Source organism: Stegostoma tigrinum, chromosome 7, assembly GCF_030684315.1.
Source record: "Stegostoma tigrinum isolate sSteTig4 chromosome 7, sSteTig4.hap1, whole genome shotgun sequence".
Lineage (NCBI taxonomy): Eukaryota > Metazoa > Chordata > Chondrichthyes > Orectolobiformes > Stegostomatidae > Stegostoma > Stegostoma tigrinum.
The window spans coordinates 20,759,056-20,779,237 of NC_081360.1; the positions used below are offsets into that span (position 1 = coordinate 20,759,056).

Consider the following 20,182-nt stretch of genomic DNA (forward strand, 5'->3'; position numbering starts at 1 on the left):
ATTTACAGTACAAAAACCAAAAGAACTGCGAATGCTGTAAATCAGGAACAAGAACAAAGTTGCTAGAAAAGCTCAGCAGGACTGGCAACATCTGTGGATGAGAAACCAGTTAACGTTTTGAGTCCAGTGACCCTTCCTCAGTCTGAGGGTCACTGGACCCGAAACGTTAACACTCTCTTCTCCTCCACAGATGCTGCCAGACCTGCTGAGCTTTTCCAGCAACTTTGTTCTTGTTCCCATTTACAGTATGTTTTATTTAGTGTATTATTTAGTGTAACAAAGTTCAGCCAACATTTATTTTTGATGGATTTAATGAAGTTTCTTTATCTGAAATTTATCTGGTCAAACAATTGCCTACTACTGTTTTGATTGCTCATTCCATCACTCTTTCAATTGATCCGAAGCTAAATGGTCAAATAATATAATTTCTTATTCAAATCTATTGACCATATGTTTGTTTTCAGATTTTATTACCAGAATAACATTTATAATTTTCAACTCTTAATTTCAGATGCTTACCGTTCTCTCAACTTCTTCCCAGTCCAAGCTCTTCAGCTTCTGTTTCCTACTTTCCACTTTCTCGGAACAACTTTCGTTCAGGGTAGAATTTTCAGAACTTAAGGTCATCACACTGTTTTGGTGTGTGTATCCTGGGGTTAGGTACTGCATAGCCAGTTGGAGAAAGTTGCTTTGAACAACTGGTACAGGGCAAAGAGCAAGAGCCAAGTATTTGGTTTTCAATATGGCAGTACCATTAAGAATTGGGGAGGGATCTGGCTAAAGTTATACCAAAACCAAGGTAAAAGGAAAATGCTGTAAACTCTGGAAATCTGAAATAAACAAAGCACTGAAGAAACTCAGCATATCTAGTAGCATCTTTTGGAGTGGGAGAGAGAGAGAGAGTTAATTTTGAGTCATTTTGGACTTGAACAGCTATTGCATTCTTTGATTGTATACTCATCTTTACAGAAACCTCAATTCCTGAATTCAAAAGTTCCTGCAGATAATATTTGAAAAACACAGCCAGTTTATCAACATGCATTAGGAAGAATCACATATTAGTGTTTTAGGTTTGAGCTCATTATCAAAATTATTTTGGATTCAAAAATACAATTTGAGCTTTCTGTTGCCCTATAGCGGAGTATTGGAGCAGAACTTTGACAGTATACATTTGTACATCCTCTGGACATTATTTTTACTTGTACCATTACCACTCCCTCTAGCTGTTACCCACAAAATCTTTCGTCATTTAATATATCTTGTAACCCCTAACCCATCTCAGACATTTTTGTTCTTTTTCCATTCTTCCTCTTTTCACCTTTCAACAGATACTGCATTATATTTCTAACCTTTTCCAGTTCTGTTGAAAGGTCACAACCTAAACTGTTAACTGTTAAATGCCTCTCTCTCTGCAGATACTATGAGACCTGCTGAGTATTTACAGCATTTTTTGTTGTTAGACTGGGTTTACATGTGATGATCATCCTCAATCATACTTGAGACAACAAATTTCACTTGAAGCTTTTAACTGTAAACAAATTATAAATTTTGTGCTTTTCCTTGGGGAACAATTCCAATTAAAATACTGATTGGTACTAATTATGTTTTTCTTGACCACTAGAGATTGTAGAAACAAAGAAGAGTGGAGTAGGTCATTCAACCCCCTCGTGGGCTGATCATTGGACTCAGTAGGCTAATCTCACCCTCTTCCCCCAAATCCCTTGCTCTCTTTAGCCACATGACTATATTTACCTCCTCCTTGAAAAGAATAATGCTCTTCAATTAGCTAATGAGAGGTATTTTTCATGTCTCAATTTTAAAATGATATGTCTTCTTCAGATTCTTTATATAATCACATACATGGTACTTAATTATACACTTTATAGGTTAATACAATGTGACTATCTAGTTCATTATTCATATGTTTTAGAATATAACTTTTGTTTTGGAAATTTGAGTTTAGTTGCAGATGAATGGTCCATCTGATTGAGAAACTGATATTCATTTCAACTAATTCAATTCAAACAAATTTGGAGTTAATGAGATAACAAGGTGCAGAGCTGGATGAACACAACAGGACAAGCAACATCAGTGGAGCAGGAAGGCTAACGTTTTGGGTCCTGAAACATCAGCTTTCCTGCTCCTCTGATGCTGTTTGGCCTGCTGTGTTCATCCAGCTCTATACCTTGTTACCTCAGATTCTCCAGCATCGCAGGTCCTATTATCTCTGTAAGCTTGGAGTTAATCACAATTAAAAGCTAACTTATGTTTATGTTGGAAGTGTAAAATTTAAGCAATGAATGAAATCATCTCATACTTTGTAATGGAGTCAGAAAGTTTGCTTTCTCTTCCCCTATTCTCTCTGCTGAAGGCACACCCATCTTTATTATAGACAGGTTCTGAATCCATCCCAGCTGGATGTGAATTAATTTCCATGCTTGTGGCACCAATTTGATCCATATGGAAACAGAGAGTCGGTCCAACCCTTCCACACCAACTAGATATCCTAAATTAATCTAGTCCCATTTGCCATCCCATATCCCAAACCCTCCCTATTCATATAACCATGTAGATTGCCTTTTAAATGTTGTCATTGTATCAGCCTCCACCACTTCCTCTGGCAGTTCACTCCATCCATGCGTGAAAAATTTGCCCCTTCAGTCCCTTGCAAATCTTTTCCTTCTCACCTTAAACCTATGCCTAAATGAATATTGATAAAACGGTAAGGAAACGGTCTGAGTGGGGAATGAATGGTTGGGGGAAGGACGCAGTGTGTCAGCTGACAGCGCTGTTGCGGTTGTTGCTAGGCAGCCGCGTCACGCCGAAGTTGGCACGCGTTAGTGACGTAGTCGCGCACGGCGGCGGTTGGTGGAGCGGGCCTGAGAACGGCCTGGTTGGATCAGTTTATCCCGACCCAGAGGAGAGACCCAGCGCAATGAGCAACCCGTTCGTCAGACGGACCCAGGACACCCTGGGAAAAGTGATCAAGAAGCCGCCACTGACGGAGAAGCTGCTTAGCAAGCCGCCTTTCCGCTATCTGCACGACATCTTCACCGAGGTGAGCGCCGACGAGTTCCCCGAGCACTGAGACAAGGCCCGGTGGGGCGACCCTGGTTGCTAGGGACTCAATCGCCTGCTCCGATCCTTAGTTGTCGCGCACATCCGCCCGGGGACCCGCCTTTATCACAACGCAGCCAACAAGGAATATTAAGTATCCTTGAGAAGCTTGTGTGCGGGTCAGTTTCCAATGTACCGTTTCTATGTGGATGGCTCAAATCCCCTACCTTTGGTAGGACAAGGACCCTCTTGTGGAATCTTTCAGTAGTTCTGAACGATGGCAGTATGTTTCTGCTCAAACGGATGCTTGTTCATGACAACAGGCAAACTCAACACATCTGGTAATACTCGTAATCAATCCTCTTCACAGTTAAGGCATCCGAAACACCGCTTTTCCTGTCTTGAGCTCAATTAAAGCGCCCTTCCTCTATTTCCCATATGCTTGCTGATCTACATTGTCTCCTGCACAAACAACGCCACGATTTTAAAATTCTCATCCTTTCAAATCTATTCGTGGAATTGCCTCTCTCCGTGGCCTCCTTTTGCCACATGATGTACAGGCTCCGCGCTCCTCTAAGATAATAAGATGCAGATGCTGGAGTGAGAAATAACATCGTGTGGAGCTGGAGGAACACAGTGGGCCGGGCAGCATCAGAGGAGCAGGAGAGTTGACGTTTCGGGTAGGGACCTTTCTTCCGAAAGGCTTCAGCGTCCAGCTCTGCGCTCCTTTAATTCTGATCTCTACTCTTTCAACAGCTCCAGTGTTGATTGCGCAGCCATTAGTGGTTGCGTCACGGCTGCTAAGACTTGACGTTCTGGAAGACCATCCTTAATCTTCTGCACCTTTTATGAATATTTTAGCTGGCTGTTTGGCTCTGCAAGTCTATTCCAATATTCAATAACATCAAAACTAATTTGGTGTGCCAGCAACTCCACATTCACCTGTACCAACCTGGTAACTTTTGATCCTGTATTAATCTAAAATCTCATCATCTGTCTAAAATGAGAGAGCTCCATATTTTAAATTGTCCCCCATAGTTCTAGACTCTCCCATAAGGACAAGCATCCTTTCAACATTCCTATCACTTTCTTTCTCAAAACCTAACGCTTTGACCATTGCCCTAATATTTTATGTGGCTTAGCATAGAGTTTTGCTTTGTTCCTGTAATGCATCTTTATTGCTTTAAATGTGACATATGTGACTGGTGCTGGTTCTCGACTTCCATTAACTATAAAAATGATGACTGAAGATTGATTTTTGCCCATGTAGTGCCCTGCACACAATGTACTCATTGTTCCATGTATACTTAGAACATAGAACATAGAATATGGAACATTACAGCACATTACAGGCCCTTCGGCCCTTGATGTTGTGTCGACCCGTCATACCAATCTAACCTACACTATTCCATGTACATCCATATGCTTGTCCGATGACAACTTAAATGTATTTAAAGTTGGTGAATCTACTACTATTGCAGGCAAAGCGTTCCATACCCTTACTACTCTCTGAGTAAAGAAACTACCTCTGACATCTGTCCTATATCCTTCACCCCCCAATTTAAAGCCAGGCCCCCTTGTGCTCGCCGTCACCATCCTAGGAAAAAGGCTCTCCCTATCCACCCTATCTAACCCTCTGATTATCTTATATGTCTCAATTAAGTCACCTCTCAACCTTCTCTCTAATGAAAACAGCCTCAAGTCACTCAGCCTTTCCTCGTAAGACCTTCCCTCCATACCAGGCAACATCCTAGTAAATCTCCTCTGCACCCTTTCCAAAGCTCCCACATCCTTCTTATAATACGGTGACCAGAACTGTACGCAATACTCCAAGTGCGGCTGCACCAGAGTTTTGTACAGCTGCAGCATAACCTCGTGGTTCTGGAACTCGATCCCTCTATTAATAAAAGCTAAAACACTATGCCGCCTTAACAACCCTGTCAACCTGGGTGGCATCTTCACTAAAACTTAACTTCGAGTCATAGAGATGTACAGCATGGAAACAGACCCTTCAGTCCAACTTGTCCGTCCTGGCCAGGTATCCTAAATAAATCTAGTCCCATGTCCCTCTAAACCTTTCCTATTCAAATACCCATCCAGATACCTTTTAAATATTGTAATTGTGCCAACCTCCACAGTTTCCTCTGGCAGCTCATTCCATACGTGCACCACCCTCTGTGTGAAAATGCTGCTGCTTAGATCCCTTTTACTTCTTTCTCCCCTCACTTCAAACATATGCTGTCTAGTTTTGGACTCTGCCACCGCAGGGAAAAGACCTTTAGCTATTTACCCTATCCATGCCCCTCATGATTTTATACACCTCTGTAAGGTTACCCCTTAGTGTCTGATGCTCCAGGGAAAATAGCCCCAGTTTATTCAGCCTCTCCCTGTTGCTCAAACCCTCCGACTCTGACAACATCCCTGTAAATCTTTTCTGAACTCTTTCAAGTTTCACAACATCTTTCTCATAGCAGGGAGACCAGAATTGCACACAATATTCCAATAGTAGCCTAACCAATATCCTGTACAGCTGCAACATGACCTCCCAACTCAATGCACTGACTGATAAAGTCAAGCATACCGAATGCCTTCTTCACTATCCTATCTACCTGCATCTTCATTTTCAAGGAACTAGGAGCCTGTACTTCATGGTTTCTTCATCCAGCAACATTCCCCAGGACCTTACAATTAAGTGTATAAGTTCTGCCCTGATTTGCCTCTCCAAAATGCAGCACCTCGCATTTATCCAAATTAAACTCTGTGCTATTCCTCTGCCCATTGGCTCATCTGGTCAAGATCCTGTTGTACTCTGAGACAACCTTGTTCGCTGTCCACCGCACCTCCAATTTTGGTATGAAATGCAAATTTACTAACCGCACATCCCATGCTTACCTCTAAATCATTTATATACATGACAAAAAGCAGTGGACCCAGCTCCAATCCTTGTGGCACACTGCAGGTCACAGGCATCCAGTTTGAAAAGCAACCCTCCACCCTTTGCCTTCTACTTTTGAGCCAATTTTATATCCAAATGAATAGTTCTCCTGTATTCTATGTGGTTTAATCTTGCTAACCAGTCTACCATGAAGAACTGTCGTACGCCTTACTGAAGCCCATGTAGATCATGTCACCACTCTTTCCTCATCAATCCTTTTTTTTACTTCTTCAGAAACTTCAATTAAGTTCATGTAAAAATTATTTATTTTACTTTATCCCTAGCACTTTGCATTTCTGTAATCAGGGTATACATTTACTGTGATCAGAGATGATGGGAACTGCAGATGCTGGAGAATCCAAGATAACAAAGTGTGAAGTTGGATGAACGCAGCAGACCAAGCAGCATCTTAGGAACACAAAAGCTGTCGTTTTGGTCCCAGACCCTTCATCAGACCATTTCGTGGTACCCTGGTTTACTATATGGATTTTTTTGTCACTTCGAGCTTTATAACATGCTGTGTGACAATTTTAGCTTTTCTAGGTATGTTATATTAACAACATGAACTCTTGAGCAAGTCTGTGGCTCCTACAAACTGAAATAAGATCTTGTTTTATAGATAGACTGTCATAGTAAACTCAGTGAACAGTTGATGCCTGGAATGATGCATAGGAATTATTTATTTATTGAAATCAAAGAAGAAAAAATATACTGCATCCATCGTAATCTCAGGACATGGGAAAGTCCTTTCTAGACCATAAAATACTATTTGAAGTGCATGCATTATTGTCACTTCTCAAGGCAGCTTTGATAGAATGACCAGTTCTAGTTCTCTACTTTTGGCCATCCAATTGTCATTGGAACATCATTAACGGTAGCTTTTCTACCCACCCCTTTATTTCCATGAAACAATTCTTGGTTGCTGCTTCCTCGACTATATGCTGTCCTTTCGTGATATCAAGTGAAAATGTATTCTTGTGGGTACACTGAGCGCACCAATTTGATCTCTCCAGGTGCCTAGCGTTGTGCCATCCATTAATTGGGATTACCTGTCTGATGTAAACTGCAGTTTCCTTCACTTCAGCAATGAATAAAACAAAACCATTGACCTTGTATCCTACTATATGCTCTGTAAATGTATCACCGATTCGGCTTGCCTCTTTTGGTTTGAACCAGCTGTTCACTGGCCTTTTTGATCCTGCTGAATTTGCAATCCTTTATTCTGTAAAATATTCAACATGATCACCTATTATCTACTCTGTAACATTGCCCCTCCTCTGCTGTTACTACAACACATCTGTTTTGAAAGCCTTGTATATTTTTAGTTTCATTCTCAACTATGTTAATGGCCTCCTGGTTTTCCATCCCTCGTGTTTTGTTAATTTCAGCTGATTCAGTGCTTGCATTCTGCCCTGCATCAAGCTGTTTACACATCGTCCTTGCCCTTGTGACCTTTGTGCAATGTGATCTTCCTATTATTCAAATGTAGGTTTTTTGGTTCTTCATTTACGCTCAGGCCAGACTTCTAGATTACTTTTAAACAGCATTTAGTAACAGTCTATACACAATGGTGAAACGACCATGGTGCATTTATATAATTCAGTAAATCTTGTCTCTACATTCACTCCATGTATTTCCTCAGCTTCCAACATTATTAACTAAAAGTATATTCTTTAAACTGTTCGCTGAAACATTCAATGAAAAGCATTCCCCTTTAATTAACTGTATTTTCAATTCCATCATCACCCCCAGCCTCCAGCTACGAAGTCCATTATTCACCAACTCAAGCACTGTGGAGATCTCAGTTCTCCCAGATCTGGTTATTTGAAATGAATTAGGAGAGTGATGGCATGAAGCCTGTCTTGGACCAGAGTTTCAGCAGCTGAAACAAAATGAGTATAATTGGTGTTGGTAGCCTAAAGCTTATTGTACTGAAAGGACAAGTTGCCAGTGGCTGTAGCATCAGAATATACACTGGTCGGTGCTTATTGATATGGTACTAGTTCTGTTTCACTGGACTATCTCTTTCTCAATATCTGTTGAAGGGATGATCTGACCATGAAAGACCGCTGGTGAAATTGCACCATCTAAGAACGGCTGAAGACTACCAAACTGCAATAGCAAGATTATATCATCTTGAGGTTCTTGCACAGTATTTTCAGATTTAAGATGAAGGCGGAGTCAGTACTGCAGAGTATGGATTCACTTCAAAGGAACACAAACAATGAAATTGTTTGGGCGATTGCTGCTTACGTTGGAAGCTTTGCAATCGAGCATCTGAAGTTAGCAAGCAATACTCTGGATGAAAAAATGAAATGAAAGAAATACCAGCATTCACAATTGTCGTACAAATAGTGCCTATGGAGCACGGAATCAAAAAGAAGAGTTGTTTGGGCTCTTATACAAACGATGAACATCATTCACATGCTTCAATAGTGTTGAAGACTTTTCCTGCGTAGGTAGTGCTTTCAGTCCTGGAGTTGACATTACATCTTGATGAAGGAATGCTACATGTGTCATACAAACACCATTGGACACAAATTAACATTATGTAGAAGTGGTTGAAAACCTGGAGCCCACTCTCTGTAGATAATCAGAGGGATCTTGATGTGCTCCATAATGACTGAAGAATCTAGTAAAACAGAATGTTTTTCTTGAAATGACAAAATTGGGTTTGATAACAGCATTTGGGTTCAGTTGTTGGGTGTGTCTCCTAGTTAGGAATCTCTGAAGAAAGAGGCTCATCCTCTTCTAACACAACTGGACGTGGGTCATGAAGCTAATCAAATTCTAGGAACAGCTGAGAAAGTTTGTCACAAAAATTCAATTAATCTTAGCGTTAAATTTCATGCTGAGAAACCTGTGGGAAATCTTAATTGTCCAGTCTTCTGTAGATGCAGGGTCGTTTTCATGAACCTACTGAGATAACTGCTCACAAAACAGAATATAATCATCGTCTTCACATGGCGACTCCCCGCAGAAACAAATATAGGCATCATCTTGGTATGAAGTGTCTTTTACTGTGCTGGAGTATCTAGTAGATACATAAAAGACCTAGTTGTGTATATACTTGCCAATTCAACAAATTTTGTTCTGATTCTGAAATATATAAATAAATTTCCTTGATTATTTTAATATTGCAGGTGAATATAACTTCAAAATGATTTTTCAAAGAATTCTCAGACCTTGAATTTTGACTTCTGATGGTCAGAGACGCACAGTGTCAAACTGTCTCAAATTATCTGATTGGACAGTAATTGTTGATCCTGAAATGTTTGACTTTTGATGTTACTGACCAGTAGCCCTGATGTAAATTGTCATCTTTTGTATAGCCAACAATATCCACTTGACCAAGAAATTGCTTAACATCTAAGCCTTCTTTGTGTTCAGTTTACTGAATTCCCTTTATTTTGAAGATAATTTGTATTACTTACGCTTGAAATGTGATCTGGAACTACGGAACTTGGGAAAGTGGCCAAATCTGCCATACTGAAGGTTTTGGATGACTCCAACTAGGTAATTTTGTTGCTTGCAATGCCTTCTTACATCACATTTTAAAATGGTGGTTCCCATCTTTTCCTTATTTTTGATGGGCTTCTTGCTGAGCAGGCTAGACAGCATTGGGTCTAATCCACACACCTTGGACTTCCTTTAAATCTCCCACCCACTATTACACTTTGCATACAACCTGCCTTGTTCTCTGTTTAGATTGCAGTATGCAAGGGAGAATTTGCACAAGCTCATTCCTCAATGCTACATCGTCACATTATTGGCAGTGCTATATAAATCCTAATTAAAATGTCCCCAAACTGCTTGCTCCCGGATTCCCTGGTTAGAATGTTCACATATAATATCAAAATTCTCAGAACAATAAAAACTATAATGCTGCCAAGATTGACTGAAAATTTATCATCACCACACTCAGTAAGGATCTCTTTGGAAATGGGACCCATTGTATATAAGAAAGCACACACTTTAAGCTGTTCAGTACCTACGGACGTATATCTTTCAGAAATCTAATTATAGTGTCTCTAATGGTCCTTGAACAGCACTGAGGGGCTTTGGAAAGAGCAGGGACTAGCGTCTGGCATAATGTACTACCGCTGCTGAATACAGTGTTAGTTGATGTTGCATTCCTGAAAATTGCAATTGTAAGGTTAGATGTAAATGCCGCAGAAAAAGACCCTTTCGTCCATCAGACCTGCATGGGGCTAAATCAAACATTTAACTATTTAAATCTTACTTTCAGTGAAACAACTTTAACTGAACAAAAACAAAGTTGCTGGAGAAGCTCAGCAGGTCTGGCAGCATCTGTGAAGGAAGAAAAAACAGTTAACATTTGGCTTTCATTGGCAGGGGAATTGAGTTTAAGAGCCACGAGGTTATGCTGCAGCTCTACAAAACCATGGTTAAACCACACTTGGAATATTGTCTTTGGCTCTGGTCACCTCATTATGGGAAAGATGTGTAAGCTTTAAAGAGGGTGCAGAGGAGATTTACCAGGATGCTGCCTGGATTGGAGGGCAGATCTTATGAGGAAAGGTTGAGGTAGCTAGGGCTTTTTTTTTCATTGGAGCGAAGAAGACCATAAGACCATAAGATATAGGAGTGGAAGTAAGGCCATTCGGCCCATCAAGTCCACTCTGCCATTTAAATCATGGCTGTTGGGCATTTCAACTCCACTTCGCTGCACGCTCCCTGTAGCCCTTGATTCCTTCTGAGATCAAGAATTTGTTGATCTCTGCCTTGAAGGCATCCAACGTCCCGGCCTCCACTGCACTCCGTGGCAATGAATTCCACAAGCCCACCACTCTCTGGCTGAAGAAATGTCGTCTCATTTCAGTTTAAATTTACCCCCTCTAATTTTAAGGCTGTGCCCATGGATCCTAGTCTCCCCGGCTAACGGAAACAACTTCCTAGCGTCCACCCCTTCTAAACCATACATTATCTTGTAAGTTTCTGTTAGATCTCCCCTCAACCTTCTAAACTCTAATGAGTACAATCCCAGGATCTTTAGTCGTTCATCATACGTTAAGCCTAGGAAGGATGAGAGGTGGCTTGATAGAGGTGTACAAGATGATGAGAGGCATAGATTGAGTGGATAGTCAGAGACTTTTTCCCAGGGTAAAAATGACTATTCTGAGGGGGCATAATTTTAAGGTGATTTGAGGATGGTATCGGGGAGATATCAGGGGTAGGTTCTTCACACACCCACCATTCTCTGTGTAGAATGCGCTGCTGGTAGTGGTACTGGAGTCAGATACTTCAGAGACTTTTAAGTGACTCTTGGATAGGCACATGGAGGATAGTAAAATGTAGAGTATGCAGGGTAGTTTGTTCTTAGTAGGATAATAGGTCGGCACAACATTGTGGGCTGTTCTATGTTCAATGTTTCGGGTTGGATTACCCTTCCTCAGAACGCAGAACCCTCTGAGGAAGCGTCACTGGACTTGAAATGTTAACTCTCTGTTTTTCTTTCACAAATGCTGCCAATCCTGCTGAGCTTTTCCAGCAACTTTGTTTTTGTTCCTCATTTACAGCATCCGCAGTTCTTTTGGTTTTTAACCTTAAGTAAACAGTGGTTTTCCCAGCGATGACAATATTAAAGCCAACATTAGGTTCTTGAGGAAACCTTAGCCCAGAAAAGCAATTTAAAAGTTGAAATATTGTGCCATATATATATATACATGCCTAACTGAAATAACTTACAAGACAAAACAAAAATCTTCAGTGCAGAAAGCAGTCTTCAGGCTTGCAGAGAAATCTTTAAAGAAATTTATAGTATAGACACAGTTCAAATTCCTCAACTATTGTCCTAGTATACACTAAGTGAAATACAGTACAGCTGAGAATTATTTTTAAAAAATGTTCACAGTAGTTCCTCTCCTAGTACTGGTAGAAAAAAACAGGAATTTAAAAAACAAAGGCATATCAAAGTTTAATTTGCGTATCTGAGCAGAGAACTGTTTAAAACAAAATGATGATTGACTGGAAGATATAGACACATTGCCAATTCTACTAGCACAATTGGGGGGGCCTCACTGCTGATGTGACAAGTGTAATAATGTGAGATGTCACCAAGAAAAAAATGGGGATGGCACTTTCAGTGACGAGTGATGACATAAAATTACAACTTTTGAAGTGAAATAAAACCTTTAGAAGGGTAGACTTAAAGCAAGGACTCCCCTTATGGTGGTTGAGAATGCCCTCGACCGTGTCTCCCACATTTCCCGCAACTCATCCCTCACACCTCGTCCCCGCAATAACCACCAAAAGAGAATCCCCCTCATCTTCACGTACCACCCCAACAACCTGCGGATCCAACGCATCATCCTCCGATACTTGTCCGCTCCGCACTGTCCAACATTTATTTCCCAGCACTGGTTGTCTTTGAGAAATTTGTGATGAGCTGCCTTCTCGAACTGCTGTAGACCATGTTCTGTAGTCGATTCAGAATGCTCTTAGGGAGGGAGTTCCAGGAAATGGTGTTATTTTTCCAAGTGATGATGGTGAGTGGCTTGGAGGGAAAATTGCAGCAGGTGATATTCCCGTGTATGTGCTGTCCTTGTCCTTCTAGATAGAATGGTCTTGAGTTTGGAAAGTGCTGTCTCAGGATTTTTCATGAATTTCTGGAGTACATCTTCTAGTTAGAACACACTGCTGCTACTGAGCATTGGTGGTGATGGGAGTGGATGTGGTGACAATCAAGTGGGCATGGTGTCAATTCTCTTGAGTGTTGTTAGAGTTGCACCCATCCGGGCAAGTGGGAGGTATTCCATTACACTCCTGACTTGTGCCTTTATAGATGATGGATAGGCTTTGGGAAGTCAGGAGGTGAGTTACTAGCCGCAATATTCCTCTGACCTGCTTTTGTAGTTACCGTATTTATATGGTGAGTCCAGTTGAGATTCCGGTCAGTGGTCACCCTCTGGATGTTGATAGTGGAGGAATCAGTGATGGTAACTCCATTGAACGTTAAGGGGCAGTGGGTAGATTGTTTCTTATTGGAGATCTTCATCGCATGGCATTTACGTGGCATGAATGTTACTTGCCAGTTTTCAGCAAAAGTGTGGATAACGCATAGATCCTGTTATAGTTGAATGTGGACTACTTCAATATTTGAGGAGTTCTGAATGATGCTGAACATTATACAATGATCAGCAATCATTCTTACTCTGACTGTATGATGCTGATGAAGCAGCTGATGATCATAGGACTGAGGAAATTAATTTCCAACTGTTTGGCTCCAACTAGTGGAGAGTCCTATCATCTGCAGGTATTGTATTCCTATTTTGTTCCCCCTTTTAAATCATGGACATGTACTGCGAATAGCTGGAGTCCTAGTATTGATCTCTGTGGTACCTCACTAATCAAGTGTTGAGAAATTCAATTATTCCTAGTCTTTGTTTCTTGTCTGCCACCCAATTTACTATCCATCTGAATATACTACCCACAGTCCCATGCACTTTAATCTTACACATTAGTCTCTGAGGTGGGGCTCTTGTCAAAAGCCTTCTGAAAGTCCAGATAAATCACATTCACTAGCTCCCCCAATCAACTCTACTAGTCACATCCTCAAAGAATTTCAATGGATTAGCCAAATGGGATTTCCGTTTTTTAAATCCATGCTGACTGTGCCTGGTTCTGTGTTCTAAGTGCTCTGCTATAAAACCCTTGATAATGGATTCTAGTGTTTCCTGTTACTGATGTCAAACTCGCTGGTCTGTAATTCCCTGTTATTCTCTCTACCTCTTTTTTTAAATGTTGATGATTAAGAGTAGACTGATGGGTCAATAATTGCCTGAGTTGGATTTGTCCTGGCTTATTGTGTACAGGACATACCTGGGCAGTTTTCCACATTGTCGGTTAGATGCCAGTGTTCAGCTGTGCAGGAATACCTCAGCTAGGATTGCAGCAAGTCTTCAGTACTATTGCTGCTGTGTTGTCATGTCCCATAGCCTTTGCAGTGTCCAGTTCATCCAGCTATTTCTTGTTATCATGTGGAGTGAATTGAATTGGCTGAAGGCTGTCACCTGTGATGCTGGAGGCCACTGGAGAAGGCCGAGATGGGTCACCCACTCGGCACTTTTGACTGAAGGTTGTTGCGAAAGCTTCAATCTCCTCTTTTTCACCAAATTGCTGGAGTTACATCATTGGGAGTGGGGATGTCTGTAGCCTTCTTCCTCAATGAGTTGTTTAATTGTCCATTACCATTCACTTATGGATGTGATGGGACTACAGAGCTTAGATCTGAACCATTGGTTGTGGGATTGCTTAGCTCTGTCCTTCACTTGCTGCTTATGTTGTTTGGCATACAAGTAGTCCTGTTTATTAGCTTCATGTGGATTTGGAGATTGCTTTTCAATGTGGTAAAAATAAAGAGCAATGGGTCATAGTTTCAAGGATAACAAAGTAAATGCTGACGTTCCGCTGAACTTATTTGCAGTATAAAAACCTGGAGAACAGACTTGCATCAAAGAATGGTGAAAGAGAGGAATCCCTTCAGTACCATTACATTTAAGGCTATGCTAAAATGATCTTTTGGGATATTTATTTACAAGGGAGACCAATGTTATGTTTCTTCCTGAAAATCATAATATTCCAAACTTTTCATGGTGCGTTCAATTGATAGCAGTTGGGACAATACAAGTTAAGCCCACATTTGGGTTAGTAATGGAAATTTTGTAACAACTGTTTAATATCTAGCAAGTGAATATCTACTGAGCATTGAAATTGATTAAAATGCAACCAAGCTGAAATAATCTATTGATGCTCGCCTTCCACTATCGTGATTGAGTATTAAGAGCATAAGAAGTTGGAATAGACCATTCAGTTCTTCAAGCTTACGTTACATTCAGCATGATTGTGGTTAATCTTCTGTCTTAACTTACCTTCCTACATTTATACCTCCAATTTCCTTATTATTGAAAGGTTTGTCCGTCTTTGTCTTGTATGTACTTAACAACAGAGCATTCACAGCTTTTAGACTCCAGACACATTGTAATATGGTTGATATACCTGTCCTCTGGGTAATTAGGGATGGACAATAAATACTGGCCTAGCCAGTGATGCCCAAAACCCGTGAATGAATAATGAAAAGGCAAATATCTTAGAACGTGGATCCAAATCATTTGACTGAAAAATCTTTTCTGATCTCAATCCTAAATATTCAGTTCCCTCGTTTTTGACTATGCCTCCTGGTTCTGGATGCCAGTCCAAGGGAAAGCATCCTTTCAGCATTTACCCTGCCAAGCTCCTTGATGAATTTTACTTGTTTCATTGGGATTAGTACTCATTCTTCTTAAGTCAAGACTATATAGGCTTCTTGCACTCGGTCTGTCCTCCTGAAGTAGGGTTCTCATCTAAATAATCAGTATAATGAGCTTCTGTTGCAATTTTCTGTAAGACAAATACAACTTTGCTAGGTCTGGTCTCCATAAGGCCCTATACAACTGTAGTAAGACTTCTTCAAAATAGCCTTAACTCCTAAAAGATTAGCATATAATACCTAATGGCCCTCTTGGACAACATAACAATGTCAAGCAACAATAAAACCAAATAGTGATTGGCAAAGAAATAGTTCTTGCTTTTTTAAAGTCAGAATTTGTGCTGGACTAAAGTTATTACAGATGTTAAAGTGGAGACTTGCTAAAGAATTAAGTGTAGCTGCCTCAAGTTAATATAATTTTTGTGGTGAGATGTCCAAAAATGATTTAGGAAAAGGCTTAAAGCTGATGGAGTGTTTTGGAAAGATGAGATACCCTTTTGTATATTTTGCTGGGACATCTTTGGGAGAGGTATGTATGGTTTGGGATTATTAGAAATGAGCACAAGTGCTCATATACAGTGCATAAACACAGTGAAACTGTCTAAATAGAGCTATGTAAAAGATCAGTCAAGGTGTTTAAAACTTCTGCCCTTAAAATACTTGGAAAATCAGTCTGCTATTTCATGCTATTGACATACCCATTAAAGGATTAGTGCTGTGTGATTGATTTCATATCCTTTCATTATCATAGCAGGGCGCCTGTCATTTTACAGTTTGACAGTTTCATGGTATATACATTTGAAATGGGACAATGAATTTCAGTGCTGGTTTGTAACAGATTAAAGGAAGTTATATCTAGTGAAATAGGTTTTTATTAAGAAGAGTTTTTATTTTAAAGTAATGAATTCTTTAATAGACACTTTAGAACATCATTTTGTCTTATCTAAGTATGGGTCTTGAGGTTAGTCCATGATGGATAATGGGTGGGTTGACATTGTGGGATGGTGTTTCAAATAACAATCAAAATTGGTCAATGGAGAAAATAGCCTCTTTATTGAGCATTCACAGTAGCACAGTTCAAGGCAGTGATGGAATCCTGAAGTATTGTTCTTACAGCCTCTTTATATGCATTTCTTATATATATTAAAATTTGATCACTATTGTGTAACACAGTTTTATCCATTATATGTAGAAGATTGTATGACATCGGTTTTGGGGAAGCAGAAGTTTAAATATTTGCTAAGTGCTGGCTGCTCCTTGGATTAGAGTGTCCGTCCAGTCTGCTTGCATAATTAAGACATGTTGGTCCTTTTATCCTTTAAGTTAGTAAATGTTAGTAAAAATATTAGACCTATATGATCAAAATAAATTAGAAATTATTCATGCGCTAGAAAGAAGTATAAAGGATAATCAACCAGGCTGTGAGATTTTGTTTACTATTTACCAGTGTGAGTTTCATTCATCATGCAATTTCAGCGCAGAGCTGTTTTGATCGAAACTTTTTTAAAGGGTATAGAGGCCCTATTCAATATGTATTTAACAGGTACAAACTAGTGGAAGAGAGATAGTAGGAACTGCTGATGCTGGAGAATCTCAGATAACAAGGTGTAGACAATTTTTTTTCTGAAGAAGCGTCCAGACCCAAAATGCCATCTTTCCTTCTCCTCTGCTGCTGCTTAGCCTGCGGTGTTCATCCAACTCTACACCTTGTTATTCTCATACTAGTGGAGGAAACTTGTTTGATGTTCTGCAACCGAAAGATGGTTGCTAAGGGGCTGATTGATATATAATCTTTCCACAGTTTTGGGTGGGTTATGGAGACATTGTGGTGGTGAGGGTATTGTTTCTGAATAGGTTAGTAGTCTTTGATATTTGTTTAGAGGTAGCTTTTGATTTAATTAGGTTTGATAAGGGTTGAAGATGTGAAGAAACAGTAATGGGTTTGGAAGGAATGTTTTAATTTAGTCTATCTCAATAATAAAATGCACTAATGCAATAATAAATTGTGGTTTTATGAAAGAATGAATTAAAACACGTTATAGTAAACAGCAAGTTAGTAAAGGGTTATGGATGAATGACTGGGAATGCGGTATTAGTAATTATAGAATGCTTGTGACTGGGTTGGAAAAGAAACATATACAATCATAAAGAGACCTATAATACAATATGTCACAACATGTTGGATGTAAGGAAGAAAGGTCATGGTTGTGGTGTACTGGGGTTGGCTCAAGTTCTCATAGGGTTTATAAAGGACATGGAAGAATTGATACAGTGGCGTAAATTGGCACAGTGGGCCAGGGAGTATGGGTGAAGGATATAGGTTGGCAATGAAGGTCATGGGAAAGGGATAAGTAGAGGTTATATATTAACATGGAGGGTACAGGAAACCACGAGAGTGGGTGGAGGGCATGAGCAGACATGCATGGGGAATGGAGTGTGTGTGAGGGTGGGTGGCTGGGTTGAGCCTATATAAGGGCAGTTTTTTTGTTTTATTGTTTTCTTTTGATATATTTGACAAAGTGCTGGTACACTGAGGCAGATCTTATGCACCCAGAAGCCTCTTCAATCTCTTTGGAGACTAACCAAGTGCTCTATTTCACCTGGCCCCTGGGAACATTTAGTCCTGAATTGCATAATCCCTCACTTTTGAGAGTTTCTTCGATGGGAACAAGTGGGCTTGTTTCTCAAGTTCTAGTTAAGTGTATTTCAATGCCAAACCTATTTTTGAGATGCTGTTGTAACACATCCTTTAGAGGAATGGGATGTCTCTGATAGCATCCAGATTTCCATGTTAAAATGTGCGTGTGCAGATGCCAGAGGTTGCTGGCTGATAAACTCCAAAGTCATGTTGAGTGGTGTTAGTCTCAGCATTATTATCCACACAAAATCAGAACCACTGTTTTGGAATGATGTTGTTTTGGGGTTGTGTGGAATTAGTGAAAGTGTGATTTAATTAAGAAGACGATAGTTTTGGGGCCTTCATTTGTTTTAGTCCAAACTGAATCAGTGTAGTGTGTTTTTATTACCATTTTAAAATCCACTTATTTTAAAGATGCATTACAGAATTTTAAATAGGCCACCTGCCTGATCCAGCTCTGTCATGGATGCCATGAGTTATATTTGGACTCTGTTTCAAGCGATGTAACCAGGCAATTGATACCAGCTTCCTGTGATACTCAAAGGATTTGATATGGGTCAAATGTACTTATTGTTTCATCTGTAGGTTCTGTTTTACTATCTGGTAACCAATACTTTCAAGTTTGTGCATATTTTAGTATAAACAAATATTAGAAAGAAAAGACCAGGTTTTTTTCCCAGGTGACTGACGACTCAGATGAGCTTGAAGATTAAGATGAGGCAAAGTGCATAGGAGCAATGAAGCTCCAAATTATTGCCACAGCAGTTTAGGTAAGCGACAAAAAAATTGTCATGAAATGCTGAACAGTTTGAAATCCAAAGATGAAGTGTTGTTTATCAGGGTTTGTTTTCACATGATGATTGTCCAGAAAATGAGGGAAGAATTCGAACAATCTTACAGATATTTGGAAAAATATTCAAGACCTTGTTTTAGGATTAAAATCTGCTCAAACTCATGGCTAAGTATAAACCTGACTCACAACCTCTTGGACTGACCTCTTTCCCCACCCCAAACACCTGACTTGTCCACCAGCCTCCCTCAAACACCCAACCACCACAACCCACATCCCAAAGATCTGACCGCCTCCCAAGCACATAATCACCATCAGCCCCTTCTTGACCCCAACACCCCCTATCCTGTCAATCAATTGTCTGCCATCTCATTCCTTCACTAGCCTGATGCTCTGACTCTGCACCCACTTAGCATCATCCACTTACCTGACACTATTACCTTCTCTCCTTGTCAAAAAAGCTTTGTACCTTTAAGTTACTGCTATTTAAAGGCACAGTCTTTGGATTTTGAAAGGCTTCCTGAACAAATACAGTTGCATTTTTCAAGAGGTCTAAATTGAAAGTTTGGGACAGGATAAGTGAGAAGACTAATAGCCAATTCTCAAAAAATTCTTTTTAGTCATTAGAAAGCCTGTCAACTTCAGCTTACATTATTTTTTAATCTGTCTTAAATTTCTTTGGAGAGGATGACAAATTACCAAATTATTTTTGGCATTTTTAAAGCATTGTAAGTGGACATTATACTTTTATACTTGTGGTCTGAAGTAATTTCCCATTTGCAGAAGAATAGTAACTTGTATTTTATGTAGTTCTTTTAATAGAAATCAGTCTCAAGATATTACAGAGAAAGATGCATGCAAAATAAGAGTGGAACCAGAGGGACAACAAAAAGCATAGTCTGAGAGAATAGATTTTGAGGAGGGTTTTAAAAAGATAAAAGTGAAAGAGAAGGATAGAATGGAACTTATAATGGGTAAAAGGTGATGGTCTATGGTTTTGTTTTTGAGCTAGAGCAAGTTGAATCTTTTGCGAGACCTGATGGCAGATTAGCAGTCTCATTGAGATGAGAAACTGAGATAAACAGCTGGTTTACAATAATTGTTGGCATACAGGGAGAGGCTGTGATCCTATGTCTGTTGATAATGTTATGAAGAGAATTGAATAGATTTAAGAGAAGGAACAAGCATAAATCTTCAGGTAACATCTGAATTAAAAGCATTAGAATGGAGTAATTTGTTTATTTAAGGGATGTGGGCAATGCCAGCTAGAGCAGCGTTTGTTGCTGTTGAGAAAGTGGTGGTCAGCTACTTTACACTGCTGCCTTCCATGTGATACATGCAAGTGCTGGTAGGAAGAGAGTTCTACTAAACCCAACAACAGTAAATGAATAGTGCATTAGCTCCCATTCAGAATGCTGTGTTGTTTGGAGGGGAATTCACATGTGATGGTGTTTCCATGTATCCACTACCTTTGTGCTTCTAGGTGGTACAAGT

The 20,182-nt window shown here is 39.9% G+C and overlaps 1 protein-coding gene across 4 annotated transcripts in view; it reads left to right on the forward strand.

Annotated features, from left to right (window-relative positions):
• The first annotated feature begins 2,850 nt into the window (after positions 1-2,850).
• Positions 2,851-20,182, forward strand: part of traf3ip1 (TNF receptor-associated factor 3 interacting protein 1) — a 143,816-nt gene continuing 126,484 nt past the window's right edge. For 2 of the 4 annotated variants that reach the window (XM_048534641.1, XM_048534642.1), the window contains exon 1: positions 2,851-3,058. In XM_048534641.1, the coding sequence (XP_048390598.1) occupies positions 2,936-3,058 (123 nt within the window). In that variant the 5' untranslated portion in view covers positions 2,851-2,935. The other 2 variants (XM_048534643.2, XM_059647099.1) reach the window with 2 other exon arrangements.